Below are 15,442 nucleotides of genomic sequence, written 5' to 3'. Positions count from 1 at the left end.
TTATTCACATTAAAACATCAAGTATTTCCATTTTTAACCAGATTTTTAAAATATTAATATTTTCTCAAGATTTGATCCGATGCCCTCGACTTGAATTTCAGCGCAAGCAATAAATCGCCTTGAGATGTATGAAGAAATAGTAACTGGCTAATTTAACTATGAATATCATGATAATAATAATGAAATATATAGGTGTTTGTGTGTAGTATGTATTTCCTTATCATATTTATCGTCTATTGAAGAATTTAGCTAATCTATTAGCACCATTGTTCTCAGAGCCATTCCATTCCATATTGAACATGCTGGAACTGTCATCATCAGGAGGAGGGGTGTTAGTTGGGGTAGGTCTGATCTTTCCTATTAGGATATTGGCATCTTCAGCTCTCAATCTAGAGTATTTTCTGGATCTAATCTGTGGGTCCAAGTACTCGTTTGGATCTGTCGATTGCAATAGAGCGATGGACTGACGGATTTCAATGAACGTTGACTCCAGTGATTTTATGTTATTTTCAATTTGGGAGTTAGATTGGGATCTGCCATCATCATCTGGATTTGGAGTCTTTGGAGTTTGCATCCCAAGTTGTGCACTGCTTTTGTCACTTGTTTGGGGAAAGATTTTAGGAATTATACTTTCCAAGTATTTCATATCAACTTCAAAATTGTCAACACTCTCTCTACTTATATACTGTGGAGTTTCATGGAGAAGAACGTCCATGAACTGCCTAGTTAGAGAATCGAATTCTCTGAAGATCAATAAAATTTGAACACTGTAAGGTAAATTTACCAATGTAGTTGCAAACATCATTTCCAAGAATTGAGCTAAATCAACAATTGATATATCAGGGTCGATCCTTCTATCAGCAGCATTCCAATCTAGGGAAACTGTTTCTAGAATATCCTTTAATTTAGTATCTATTAGGTCAATCATCTTATCTTCTGCATATTTCCGACTTTCCTTGAAATGTTTCGTAGATGAAAGCCTTATATCCACTTCGGGGTTCTCTAGTATATTATCTCTAGTCATTAAGTTGCTCATTTCCTTAGATGCAATAATGAAATAATCCAAATTTATTAATAGTTGAGCAATTTCCTCTCTGGATGTTGTTTCCAGTTTGTCCCTGATTCTATGATTCACAACACCATTCAGGATACTATCGACAGTATTCACTAGTATTCCATTTAAAGAATGTAAGTTGTGACGGTAGAAACTTGAAATAAATGAAGTTAATTTAGCGTAAACCTTTTGAGTCATTGTACAGGTCATTGGGTATAAAGGTGAAAATGGAAGAGTTATTGAGAACTGCCCATCAGGTGTCTCCTCTATTAAATTAGTATTATCTTTCATCCAGCAAATCTTGACCACCTTTTCATAAAATCCTCTATCATTTATAGTCAATGGCATAAAATCGTCATCGCTTAACATGACTTGAAAGTCTTTGTCGAAAGCAGAAACAGTCATTTTACAGAACTTGTCAAATAACACTAACATCATTGAATACAATGGATCGATGTTGAGTTTATAATTCTCCATAATACATATATAAATACCAAGGAAATCTTTAAACTCGATGATATCTCTCTCAGTCTCTAAAATATTATCCATAAAGTATTTCATATAAGGTTTTAGTCTCATCATCAATGTATCCCAAAATTCATTAGTGGCATTGTAGTTATTATCGACAAAAATGAAGTCAGTTGATCTGTTCAAATTGATATCATATAGTAGAAAACCAACTATCCTCAAAAGGTACTCTTTCATAAATGGCAAAGACAAGGACTCTTTAAATTCATCATGTGCTGTTTTTGAGATAGAATTTGTTCCGGAAGGAGATTTCCAAGACAATGGTTGTATCGTTTTGGACTTCTTGAACTCATATTCCTTGGTAAATTCTGATATTAGGTATGGAGTTTCGTTAAGTGTTTGGAAAATCATAATAGAGTCATGAAAAGAATCAATATTGAAAAACTTTTCTAGTTCTAATTTCTTGAGGCTCTCCTCGTCTCTCATGGAAATTTCAATAGGTGAGTTGAATTTAAAGCTCTTCAACTTCATTATCTCTCTGGTGTTAAGCCATTTAGGTAAAAGTTCCTGTTCATATGTAGTGTAAAATGTTTCTCCAACGGTGGAGAGATTTTTCCCAAGGTTTGAGTTTAGGGAATTCTTTATTAAATTGATACATTCATCTTTTGTTACCAACTTCAAATAAGGAATAGAATTATATATTTCCTTCAGAAATTTGAAGTTATAATCTCTGAACTCTTGTAGATAGAGTTTTTCTAAACTATCCAAGTTCTGCAGAGCTTTGAAAAAATTACCTTCAGTAATTAGATCTTGACATTTATTAGATAATTCCAGTAACCTCAAAACTTTGTTTATTAATATTATTGCCTCGGTTATCTTCAATGAAGTTTTCTTATCATTAAGGAAAACCTGTTTCTGTCTGATTAACTCATTGGTCGAAGCTGCAAGTGTTTTTTGGAAATCATCAACTTCTCTAGAGAGTGAAAGTTCAACCATAGATTGTATTTGTGCAATCTCATCAATTGAAGTTTCTAATTTGTCATTTATCTGGGAGTCCTGTAGAAGTTGAAGTTCTAATCCCTGGAAATTGTCCTCGATCGAGTTTTCCAATTCTCCTATTATAGTTTCTAAATTTCCATTCTCAGTATACTTCCTTAAAAATGGAACCCATTTGTCAAGTGCTCGAGGATCCAAATCCAATTTGGCATCCAATATCTCAAAATCTTTATTTTTGGTACCTGCTACAACTTTGCTATCTTGTTCGAATACAGATGATATTGTTGCTGTAGAGGTTTCAAGAAGGACCTCCTGAAAATCCTTTGATAGTATCTTTTTAGTCTCCTGATCCATCGGATTGAGTTAAAAAATGTTCGATAACCGGTCTAGATAAATGTATACAATGCAGTACTAGAGTAATTTTTGATGTACCCTTTTTTTATAGCTCCTTTCCAATATCTTCTGTAGAACCTAATCCAATAAATACGGACAGAAATGTGTCTATTAACAGGTGCTATTGGAGTTTATAATCTGAATTGCTATAAAATACCTTTTCAACTAGGTATATAGGAAACAATGCCCAAACTCGTAAAACTTAATAAATACGACCCACATTAAATCTTACTATGTCTTACCGATACTCATAGGACATATAAAAGTAAAAGTTCGTGATGTGTGACATTAAGTATACAAGCTATTGAAATAACGTTATAATATGTCTATCAATTTAGGTTTTATATCTTAAATTTAATGCTCACTTTATATATAGGTATTGGTTTTATCACTAGAGGAAACTTTCATTAAGTAGGTTACTATACAAATTTATAATTATTGTTGTATGTTTGTATGGACTTGACTAATATAAATTGTCAGCATTAGAGACAATGCAGCCTGGTTGATCCTTTGCTTTGCTAACCAATGAACCAATTTCGTAGACAGTTTCATTAGCTTCTTTTAGTAGTTCTTTAACTCTTGCTATGTTAGACTTCTTTACGATTAATACCATACCGATACCCATGTTGAATGTCTTCAAGATGTCTTCAACTGGGATGTTACCAGCTTTTCCGAACCATTTAAAAACTTCAGGAACGGTCCAAGTAGACATGTCAACTTGTGCTTGTAAGTGTTTTGGCAAAGCACGAGGAATGTTTTCAACTAGACCACCACCAGTAATATGAGCCAAACCAAGTAACAGGTTTTCTTTGATAGAAGGCAATAATTGCTTAACGTAGATTCTGGTTGGAGTTAAGATAGCTTCGCCCAGGGTCTTAGAGCTATCCCATGGACACTGTTCGGACCATTCGATACCAACATGACTAATGACCTTTCTCACTAGAGAGAAACCATTGGAGTGGACGCCATCAGATGCTAAACCCAGTAGTATATCACCTTCTTGCATTTCCTCGGTTAGTGGTAAAATGGCATTTCTACGAACAGCACCTACAGCTGTACCATTGGTGTCATAGTGACCTGGTGGATACATACCTGGCATTTCAGACGTCTCACCACCAACTAATGCACATCCACTTTGAATACAACCCTTTGTTACACCAGAAACAAAATCAGCAGCGATCTTAATGTCTAGGGCACCAGTTGCGAAATAGTCTAAGAAGAATAATGGTTCAGCACCTTGAACAACCAAATCGTTGACGTTCATAGCAACTAAATCGATACCAACAGTATCGTGTATGTTCGTTTCTTGTGCGATGATCAACTTAGTACCTACACCATCAGTTGCACCAACCAAAAGTGTTTCACTAGTATCGTATCCTGCTTCCTTTAGATCAAAAACACCACCAAAACCACCGATGTCAGAATCAGCACCAGGTCTTCTAGTAGATTTAACCATGTTCTTGATCTTTTCGACGAATAAGTTACCAGCATCAACGGAAACACCAGCGTCTGCGTAAGTGATACCTTGCTTGTTATCTTCCGCTTGTCTGAAAGCACGATGGGCAATATCTCTTCTGAAATATCTGTTATCAAACTTAATACAGTCAACGGCTTTGTAAGCCTTATCAACGGCGTCTCTAACGGAAGATCCAATGGCGGAAGCTGCAATGACTCTTCCGCCAGCAGTAACCAATTGACCATTCTTATCTAGGGCAGAACCAGCGTGGAAGACATATGATCCTTCTGGTAGGTTTTCTTGATCTATTTCAATCTTGTCACCCTTTTTGTAACTCTCTGGGTAGCCACCAGCAGCAAGAACAACGGTTGTTGCAAAGCTATTTGGATTTACCTTAATGTCTACAGAGTCCAATCTGTGCTCGGCAGCAGCTAAGAAAACTTCTGCTAAATCAGTATCTTCGGTAAGCAATGGGATGACACTTTGCGTTTCTGGATCACCAAATCTCACATTGTATTCTAATACTTTAGGACCATTCTTTGTTAGAATGATACCGGTGAATAGACAGCCAACGAATGGAATGCGTTCTTTTCTGAAACCGTCAATTGATGGCTTAATGATCTCGTTATCTATCTTTTTAAGGATTGCTTGGGTAGCAACAGGAGCAGGAGCATAAGTACCCATACCACCGGTATTCAAGCCGGTGTCATTTTCGCCAACACGCTTGTGATCCTGAGCAGCAGGCAAGTTGAAGTAACTGTAACCATCTGACATAGTTAGGATTGAGATCTCGTCACCTTCCAGGAATTCTTCAATCACGACTGAGTCACCGGCAGACCCAAATTGCTTCTCTACCATAATGGTCTCTAATGCCTTAATGGCTTCTTCTTTACTAGTTGGAATCAAGACACCTTTACCGGCAGCCACACCATCCGCCTTAAGAACAACCTGGTGATCAATAGAGTCCAGATATTGTCTGGCCTCCTCGTATTTGTTAAAACTCTTGTACTCAGCAGTAGGAATACCATGTCTCTGCATGAAGTCCTTGGAGAATCCCTTGGACCCTTCCAATTGAGCAGCCTTCTTGGAAGGCCCGAACACAGGGATACCCACGTTCAAAAAGAAGTCGGTGATACCATCAATCAATGGCAACTCAGGACCAGGAACAACTAGACCAATATCACTGCTCACTGCGAATTCTCTCAACTTCTCAAAATCACGGACCTCACAAGAAAGCTCTAGACAGGTAGTCTTGTCCAGAGAAGCAATACCACCGTTACCAGGAGCCACGTAGATATGTTCAACAGTAGGAGACTGAGCCAATTTCCACACCAATGCATGTTCTCTACCACCAGCACCTAATACAAGCACTTTCAAACCCATTATTTTATTTATATTCTTTTTAGTTATCTTGTTAGATTGTTCTTAACAATTATTTCTATGGTAGTGTTTTTATTAATTTATTGTTATAATTAAGTTAATAAAAAAAAGAAGGAATCTTCAATTCAATATATATAGATATCAATTCAAAATATAAATCAATGCAAAGCACTTTTAATAATAATAATGATAATATATATTGCAAACATTAACTGACTCCTTTTGAAATTAGAGAGAAGAGCTCATCGCCTACAACCCCCCACAGAAAAACCCGTACCACATGTATCATTCACCTTCACAGTATTTGATTCTTTCCTTCACCGCACTTTTTTTTTTTTCAAAACAGTTTTTTTCGCTTTCCAAATTTTTTCAGTTTTTTTTTTTAAATTTAAAATTGAGTCCCCCCACCTTCCCAATGCTGCTATGGTAGTCTCTCTCTCTCTCTCTGCGTAGGTTTCTACGTTTTTTGGCTGTCTTTGCAAACAACCGTGGCTGACTTCTTTTTGGTGTTACCCGGACAGATGATTCACCCACGAACCGTCTTTTTTTTAATTATTTAATGGTAAATGATGCGTTGAGTGGGGTTCGAACGGGTGTAACAGTTCTTTCTTTCTTTCTTTCTTTCTTTCTTTCTTTTTTTTTTTTTCTGATTTATCAAATATTAGCATAAGTATTGTGTTTTAAGATGAATTGAGCATTTGGGATTGCTGTGTTGTTCTTGACAACATACTGAGAGAAGAAGGAAAAAAAAGGTTTGTGGTAATGATCTTGGTGTTTCGAAGATTTCTTGCTTGTTCAGGTATTCGTAATGCCAATGCCAATGCCATAGCCAATATAAAGAATGCGAGTGTGAATGTTGATGTGGTAGTGGTTGGTGGTGGACATGCAGGGTGTGAAGCTGCTACTGGTGCTGCAAGGACAGGGGCACGTACGTGGCTTATTACTCCCGAGGTAGGTAAAATTGGTACTTGTTCTTGTAATCCGTCGATTGGTGGTGTAGGTAAAGGAACGTTGATTAAAGAGGTTGATGCGTTGGATGGTGTTGCTGGAAGAGTTACTGACTTGGCCGGGATACATTTTAAGACGCTGAACCAGAGTAAAGGGCCCGCAGTTTGGGGGCCCCGGGCACAGATTGATAGATCAATATATATGAAAGAGATGCAGGCAGTGCTGTCTAAATATAAGAACCTCGGAATACACCAGGGGAAAGTTAGAGACTTGGTACTTGATCATTCGGAAGGTTCTAGACCCAAAGTACGAGGTGTGGTGCTCGAGGATGGGTCGGTCATTGGGGCTTCAAAAGTTGTCATTACGACAGGGACCTTCCTCGGTGGAGAGATACACATAGGTATGAAGTGCATTCCGGCAGGAAGGATAGGTGAAGCTCCCACGTATGGTCTCAGTGAGACTCTGAAATCATCGGGGTTCAAGTTGGGAAGGCTAAAAACCGGTACACCAGCAAGACTTGACGGTAAGACAATAGACTTCTCAAATCTCGAGAAGCAGTCCGGAGATAAAATTCCTCATCCAATGAGTTTCATGAATAATCAAGTAGCTATTAAAGAACAGGTATTATGTTATGGAACCGCTACTACACCAGCATTGCACGATTATCTTAGACAAAATCTGGATAAATCTTTACACATACGGGAGACCATTAAGGGCCCAAGGTACTGCCCTTCGATAGAAGCAAAGATAATTAGGTTCTCAGATAAAAGCTCACATAAAATCTGGTTGGAACCAGAAGGCTTGGATACTGATGTTATATACCCTAATGGTATCTCCAACTCCATGCCTGAAGACGTCCAAGAAAAAATGATGAGGATGGTACCAGGTCTTGAAAATGTGAAGATTATCCACCCTGCGTATGGTGTAGAATATGATTATGTGGACCCTACTCAGCTAAAACACACATTGGAAACAAAGCTCATAGATGGTTTATATTTAGCAGGACAAATTAATGGTACCACAGGTTATGAAGAAGCCTGTGCTCAAGGTGTTGTTGCCGGTGTAAATGCAGGTGCTGCTAGCCAAAGTAGAGCAGAGCTAAAATTATCAAGGTCTGATGGTTATATTGGAGTCTTGATTGATGACTTAGTGACCAATGGTGTTATGGAGCCCTACCGTATGTTTACATCTAGATCAGAGTTCCGGATAAGCAGCAGAGCCGATAATGCGGACCTAAGGTTAACGGAGATTGGGAGAGCTATAGGATGTATTGATGATGTCAGATGGGCACAATTTCAACAAGATAAAGGTATTTTCAATGAAGTTAGAGACAAATTGAGAGATTTTGATATGAATGCCAGGAATTGGACTAATAGGCTAGGCGTTCCCGTATCTGACTCTGCAAAAAATAGAACTGCATGGGAAGTTTTCAGATACAATGGAATAAACCTAGAGCACTTGATTAGTAAAGTTCCAGAAATTGGTCTCAATCTCGCAAGCATACCAAAACACGTGTCATTGAAAATAGATGTCTCAGCCAAATATGACCCTTATATTGTTAAACAAAGACAGTATGTGAGAGCGTTCCAAGCCGATGAACAGCTTAAATTACCTACACAATATGATTACTCTAAGCTTCTAACATTATCAAGCGAATGTAAGATGTTACTAAACAGAGTACAACCGGAAACCATTGGACAGGCAAGAAGAATACAAGGTGTCACGGCAGCTGCTCTCTTTGAGCTATACAAGCTAGCCCATACGATTAAAAACCCAAAATCTATAACCACTTAAACCAATAATATTCCTATCATCTGACAATAGCCTTTGTTCTGTTATTGTCTTCAACTACGCATTTTTTTACTGTAAATAGAAATAACTTTGCATATTCAACATATATCATTAATTCCAGATAATATGGTTATATATAAAGAAGCTATTATAATTGAACTGGTAGACATGATCAGGATACTAATAGCACATCGCGATTAAAGCCGATCACGTGAGGTATATTGTTATTATTATCTTTTTTTTTTTATTTTGGTTGCACGCAGAGTTGAAGGGGTGGGGGAATGAAGAGCAAAGAGGACTGACATATTTGCTACATTTGTTCGTAAGACAGCTCACATGTCAATCATTTATCTTATATTTAGATAGCGGTTATAATAGTTGGTTATATAAATTCTAAAAGTATAGGTTTCATCCCAGTTATACACGTCTCAGAAAAATAAGCTTTCGTTTTCGAATTCTGGTTAAAAAAAAAAATTAAACAAGAACAAAATAGCTCCATAATAGAAGTTTTTGAACTTAGACAACTTCAACAAATCACTTCCCTGTTAATAGATACCTTTTTTTCTTTATTCCACAAGTTATTATAGAATATTACCTTTATCTCTATTAATTGTTGTTGTTTTTTGGTTGATAATATTACAAAATTTATTTTAAAAAGAGAATAAAATACAGTAATATAGACTTCCTTGTTATTTTATCAGAAGTCTATAGGTTAAATAGTCCCTTCGACTGTCAAAAAAAAAAATAATAATAATACAATAATAAATTTAAAATATAAAAATAATTCTTAATATTCTTTTTTTCACAAGGAAACCCATAACCTACTGAACAATAGATTGAAATGAATGACGAAACGGTATTTTCATCAGCTATAGAACTGCAGCAGGTCACAAATAATGATAATAATAGTTCTCCTGAACTTCAAAGATTTGAGTTGAATAACAATGAAAGCGACCAAACCCCTAATGCTGATGATATATATCTGTATAACCAACTAAGACGAGTATCGGAGCAAATAGCCCCCAGCAGAAATCAATCTGAATCCCCAGTCCAGTCACTGCCGTCTGAATTACCACTTTCTAGGAACATTAGTACAACAAATCTCCTGAATAATTTTAGAAGTCCGCCTTACTTTCCTAAAGATGAAGAGAGAAATATTGTGCCGGAGCTTTCAGTATCACCAGATGAACAACTTGAGAAACAGCTGATCAATATTGATGAGAACGGCAAGAAACCTGAAGGTGTGTTTGAATTTTTGCGACTAGACACAACGAAACCAGGAAATTCAGTGGATAGCCCCAAACGGTCTGAGAATAATCTATCTCCAAGGAACGAAATTGCAAATCCAAATTCACCGCCAAATAAAAAAAGGAAACCCTCTACTAAAAGTAATAACAATGTTAATAACTCATCTAGCCGACCCTCAGGTAATGGAAGCGGTACAACTAGCTTTCAAGAACCTTCAACGATAACTTCACCGGATGGAACATTCGAAAACACTAATATTCCCACAGATCCTCCAAAGACGGAAGAGCAGCCTTATTATGTTAACGCCAAACAATATTACAGAATTTTAAAGAGACGTTATGCAAGAGCTAAATTAGAGGAATCGTTAAGAATATCGAGAGAGAGAAGACCTTATCTTCACGAATCTCGTCATAAACACGCTTTGAGAAGACCTCGTGGGGAAGGTGGTAGATTTTTAACTGCAGCTGAAATCCAGGAACTCAAAGACCAAGGTAAAATGAACCCAGATGGCACGTTGGTCGGTGATGATAACTCACAGGATAAAACCAACGTAAAAACCAAAGGACCCGATACTTCTAGAGAAAGCAGGAGTGCTAAAGGTGAACAAAGAAAAATTGAAATGAAAGAGCCTGATCGTAACTCTAATATTCCTACAAAGACCAATATGAACGATAATGAAAATATTGAGGAAACCAAAGATAATAATAAAAAGGATAATATTAACTCTAACGTGCTAACTACATCCCCAACTTCACTTCCAACTGTAAATAATTTTCAATAGCAGATAACTGCAAAACAAGTAATCTGTAATATTAATGTTTGTTTGTTTTTATTTTTCCTTCTTTTTCAACGACCAGTATTATGATAATATGAATCAAACAGATTTCCATGTGCAGCAATTGCACTGTAATCTAGTATCAATATTCAACAGCAAAATTAGATTAGCTTGAGTTATACCATTACTTTCAAATGTGTATTACTGTTACCTATTCGAATTGTATTAAAAAATATTCTTGAAGAATAGTTCACTTAATTTGATAGATTTCTTAAGGACTATATCTGAAGACATATAAATATTCAGACATATATATTCATTCAACATCTTCTTATAAAAGTGAATAAATATTATTAATTGATATAATAGTTCTATAAATAAAAAATGAAAATGCAATAAGTTCTACTCAAACTTTAAACGCTTTTACCGATTCATTGCGTAACCCAAAGCTGATTGAAAATTTGTTGAGAAGATTCAGGTAATTGTGAGACAACCGAGGTTAACAGGAGATTGTTGGACATTTCATTGAATTTCTTAAGCCCTTGTAGTACAAATAGCTTAATTCCATCGTTAATATCAACCTCTGGAGCTGGGTCAAAGTTCTTCTCTGCTATACTACCTAATCTACTAAAATGTGAACCAAACGTAGAAATTTCTTCTATGTTGTCTAAATCCACAAAATCGTTTTTGACAGTAGCAACACTATCAGACACGATTGTACTAACAACAGCAGATGCAGTTGGGATCATCAAGTCGGGATATTTGCTTTGGAAAGTACTAGGGGAACTTATGATGCTGTTCATACCTAATAGCGCAATTTTTCTATCTAAAAGATTTCCTAATGTTGGTACAGTTGGTATAATGAAATTGCTCCATATTTGATTGAATACTCCTTCTTGAACCTCGTCGATGAAAAAGACTACAAAATCGGGACCCAATTTATAAGCCACCAAACCTAAGAATACTGTAAGCTTTTTAACATATCTTTCTGTCTTAGAGCTTTGTAACCTTTGAAGTAAAAGGATTGCAATTTGCTTAATGAATGGTCTCAATACTTCTAAATCGATAGAGAAGAAAATACATTCTAAGAGATCAAATCCATGTACTTCATATGCTTTTGAAGCAATTAGACGCTGGAAAATACCTAGTACCGGGACTAAGTCAGAAAATATGCTATAGTTCTTTTTTATGAATGCCTTCAGAAGTCTTGTAACGGCAGGAACATTACCCTTTAACTCCCAAACAGATGGTGCTAATATTGGTTGGCTTAACTGTTGGATTGATGCTGGGATAGTTTGTAGGTTTTCAACAGCATAAGCGATCAATTGAAAAACATATGGAATAAATTCCTGTATATCCTCTGATAAAATGTGAAAGAATGAAGGCATCATTAACTCCACAATCTGATCCAGTATAGGAGAAGAAGCATAATGTAACAATACACCAATTGACTCAAAGACATAGTGAGAGAATTTTGGATTTGAAGGATTTTTGGATATAATATCGACGATCCCAATGAACTGTGTCATTAATTCAGGAGTCATACCTTGTAAGGTATCTTCTGCAGTTTGAAGAACCTTGAAAACTGCTCTGATCAGAAATTCATTGTGTGCCAATTTCTCAGGTGTATCACCTTGTTTCTTAATTAACCCTAATAAGTTGGTAATTAATATTTGAGCACTACCAGATAAGTCTCCTTTATTGAAGATAAACACTGGGGATGAAGGCGATTCACGAATAGCTAGAATTCTTTCTATGGTGATAGCAGCATACGTGTAAACTAGGTATTCATCGCTATTCAAAAAGTTTGCTAGTAATGGAAGAAGTTCGATCAATTGTTGTTTGTTTAGCTGGTTTCTGAAAATATATATGAATTTAATAGCATCGATTCTCAAAATAGGATGAGGAACAGCTGTAGATGTTAAATCAGGAAGAATCTGTTTTGTGAAAAAGTCAATGATGTCGATCAAGCTATTAGTAGAGCTAACACCAGTGTGTGTGATAGTTCCTTTAATGGCCAGAGAAGTGAACAGGTTAATATACAAGTCTTTGTATTTCCAATATTCTTGTGGGTTAGCTGTATATTGTTCATAAAATTTCTTAACATGTTCCAAAATGATGTTAGTAACCAGCACTTCATTTTTTTCTTTCAATTCACTTAAGAAATCAGAACAAGATCTTCTCCGAGTGTCCGTATCAGAACCTTCTAAATCTCTTCTAATGTACTCCATTGGATCATCTTCGAATAATTCCACGTCTTCTTCACGTAATGTAAAGTTTGGAAGAATGATTTGTTCAGTAATGCTATGCATGGCGGTTTCGGAATTAAAGGCTTCAAAATATTTTGGAATTCTGGCCACTGCAGTTAAAAATGATAAAGATTTGGAAACTAAAATATCATATTTTGGCTGGTTTGAGACATTAACCAGTAAATTCCAAGTAATTTGAATGAATTCGTTAATCATAGGTCCAAAGAATTCTTCGTATCTTGTGGTGTATAATTGAACTAGCTCTTGAATGGAAGTTTTCACTCTAATAAGAACGCCAGCATGTTCAGAATCATCAGGGTCCTCTAATAAAGGATTTTCATAAGATAGATATTTGTGCCACATACCCATACCTTCTTGAATATGATCTTCAAAAAATTCTGGAATATCTTGACAGTTGAAATCATAATAAAGTTTGATCTGTAACAATAGAACATCGAACAATAATTCAAGACTGGCCTGGTCATTCTTCTTACTATCTATCTGTTCGTCTACAGATTTCATTAGGTTCAAAAAGGGGACTGTGAATTTATCCAACACCATTTTAATCTCTAAAAACAATTCATCAGTTCTGAATAGTGGTCTCCATCTTTTAAAGATGGAATGCGCTACAGATAATACACCTTTGTTAGTGACCATATCTGTGGGTGATAACTTTGATACAAGATCATCCAACAGTGTAGGCCATCTCTCAGGGAAGTCAGAATCAGCAATCACAGAGATCGCCTCACCAATCTGGACTTGAAGGTTTCCAGGTAAGGAGATCATCAGGGGAACAATCTCACTCTTAATCAATTCCACATTATTGGCAGACAACAAATGGTTACCATTCTCATCAATCCACTTCCTACGTATAAAATTCTTAAAAAATAAAGCACCTGCCAGTCGAGTAGCAATTGGTAAATTCGAAGATGCAACGATGTGAAGTAGAGTCAAACCAAACCCATCCTGCGTTTCCAATTGTTTCAAGTTCTTCTCTGCAGACTTTGAAGTAGCAGCAACCACAGAATCAGCCAAATATTGAGCAACCGTCTCTAAATCAGACATTTCCTTTACTTTCTAAGGATTCTATTTCTTAGTACGTGATCTTATTTAGTCCTATAATAATTATGTTCTCTTAATTGAATGAGAAATCAGTAAAATAAAAAAAAAATTAGTGTCGACTGATTGAAAAGTATTTTGTAATAGTGCTGTCTTCAATTGACAATTATGTCTATATTACCTTTAAGCTTACAGTTGTTCTACTTATGCAAATATATGTTCGTTGCTATATATATATGTGATTTTTTTAATTTTTCACCCGTTAACGTCAAAAAAAAAAAATTTTTCTCGTTAAAATAAGGATTCGATGCCCTTATTGTCACATTCGGTTACAACCAGACTATAATATATAATATTCTTTGGTGCTATGCCTAATTTGAATGTGGATCATACAAGTTTTTCATTCCTTTGGATCCATAAGGGATTCTTGTGGCATCCATTACAGTGGCTTCTGTCATCATACATGTAAAAAAAGTATCACCCTCTAATCAATACAAAAGGACGATAGAAGCCCAAAGAAGTCGTATCTTCATTGAATTAGTGTAATAACTCTTTTTCTCCTGACCAATCAGATTAAAATTCTTAATGCAACTTTGACTAGTATGTATCAATAAGCGTTTACATTTGTTTGTAGCATTAATCTCTTCCTTTATCGCAAGCTAAATTCGTCTAGAGTTTTTAAGCTGGGTTGTAGCCTTGGTACATCCTGTTGAGTATTCTTATCCTTAGATTGGGTGTATATTCGTATTCCTCTGAGATGTGTATCTTTACCATTCTCGTGGTTAATAGGGAAGGTGAAACGTAGGTACTGGCATTTTAATAACTGTTCCCTCGGTAGGTTATCTTCGAAAGTTAGTGCAACCCATCCGTTCACATTATTGACCTCCAGGGTCTTGTAGAAAACTGCATCCGATGGACTATGGCCTGCATGTATATTAATAATCCTAGGTGTATATGATTCATCAGCCGATAGCGTTAAAAACATTGCAATCAGAACTATGTCCATACGCTTGCTAAAGTATACTTCTACTGTATGCGGTTGAATACCATCACTCTGCCAGAAGCTATCAAAGTTATCATCAATAGCATTGGCAATGCCATTGCCAGACTTGAAAGAAGAAGCTTTCCAATAAGCTAGGTGTGTCACATTGGAAAAATCGTGATCATCTAATATCTGAAGCCCCGCACGATACCTAGAGCTAATGGTCTCTGGATTACCATCATTATCAACAACTCGTTCATCATAGACTCCATTTATATATAGGTCAGGGTTTTTATTGTATAGGTTCTCGTCAATTACCAACCTGGCAGGTTTCATCGGGAGCTTCACCGGAACCATTATATTTTCAGGAACTAGCTGGTCAAGGAACTGTTTAAACTCAACATCGCTCATATTTTGGTGCTTTAATAATGACGAATAATGTATCTTAGCTAATTATTATACATATGTGTTCTCATTGATCTTATTTATTCTAGAGACCTTAATAGTTTCAATTCAATTAACTTTTTTTTTGCCGACTTAATGATTTTTGGGTCAACACTTATTTATAGCGATATATGAGCCTTATAAAACTTTTAATTAGTGAGTTATAATGAATTTAATGGTAGATTGTATTAAGTTACTA

The 15,442-nt window shown here is 36.0% G+C and overlaps 6 protein-coding genes across 6 annotated transcripts; 2 read left to right on the top strand and 4 right to left on the bottom strand.

Annotated features, from left to right (window-relative positions):
* Positions 1-226: 226 nt before the first annotated feature.
* On the bottom strand, positions 227-2,872 carry SEC15 (Rab GTPase-binding exocyst subunit SEC15; the record flags this gene model as incomplete). Its single annotated transcript, XM_071054533.1, has 1 exon — positions 227-2,872. One exon carries the CDS (start codon positions 2,870-2,872, stop codon positions 227-229), a length of 2,646 nt encoding a protein of 881 aa, XP_070909226.1.
* A 502-nt stretch (positions 2,873-3,374) lies between these two features.
* Positions 3,375-5,750, bottom strand: ADE57 (bifunctional aminoimidazole ribotide synthase/glycinamide ribotide synthase; the record flags this gene model as incomplete). Its single annotated transcript, XM_071054532.1, has 1 exon — positions 3,375-5,750. The coding sequence occupies one exon, from the start codon at positions 5,748-5,750 to the stop codon at positions 3,375-3,377; it is 2,376 nt and encodes a 791-aa protein (XP_070909225.1).
* Positions 5,751-6,509: 759 nt separating this feature from the next.
* MTO1 (tRNA modification protein MTO1) lies at positions 6,510-8,489 on the top strand (the record flags this gene model as incomplete). The annotated part of the gene is made up of 1 exon (XM_071054531.1): positions 6,510-8,489. One exon carries the CDS (start codon positions 6,510-6,512, stop codon positions 8,487-8,489), a length of 1,980 nt encoding a protein of 659 aa, XP_070909224.1.
* An 838-nt stretch (positions 8,490-9,327) lies between these two features.
* Positions 9,328-10,515, top strand: HAP2 (transcription activator HAP2; the record flags this gene model as incomplete). Its single annotated transcript, XM_071054530.1, has 1 exon — positions 9,328-10,515. One exon carries the CDS (start codon positions 9,328-9,330, stop codon positions 10,513-10,515), a length of 1,188 nt encoding a protein of 395 aa, XP_070909223.1.
* Positions 10,516-10,940: 425 nt separating this feature from the next.
* On the bottom strand, positions 10,941-13,823 carry CSE1 (importin-alpha export receptor; the record flags this gene model as incomplete). Its single annotated transcript, XM_071054529.1, has 1 exon — positions 10,941-13,823. One exon carries the CDS (start codon positions 13,821-13,823, stop codon positions 10,941-10,943), a length of 2,883 nt encoding a protein of 960 aa, XP_070909222.1.
* A 643-nt stretch (positions 13,824-14,466) lies between these two features.
* Positions 14,467-15,210, bottom strand: DOC1 (anaphase promoting complex subunit DOC1; the record flags this gene model as incomplete). Its single annotated transcript, XM_071054528.1, has 1 exon — positions 14,467-15,210. One exon carries the CDS (start codon positions 15,208-15,210, stop codon positions 14,467-14,469), a length of 744 nt encoding a protein of 247 aa, XP_070909221.1.
* Between the last annotated feature and the right edge of the window lie 232 nt (positions 15,211-15,442).

Source organism: Nakaseomyces bracarensis (genome assembly GCF_045282275.1).
Source record: "Nakaseomyces bracarensis strain CBM3 chromosome Unknown Scaff13_0, whole genome shotgun sequence".
NCBI classification, from domain to species: Eukaryota; Fungi; Ascomycota; class Saccharomycetes; order Saccharomycetales; family Saccharomycetaceae; genus Nakaseomyces; species Nakaseomyces bracarensis.
This window is presented reverse-complemented; position numbering and strand designations above follow the sequence as displayed.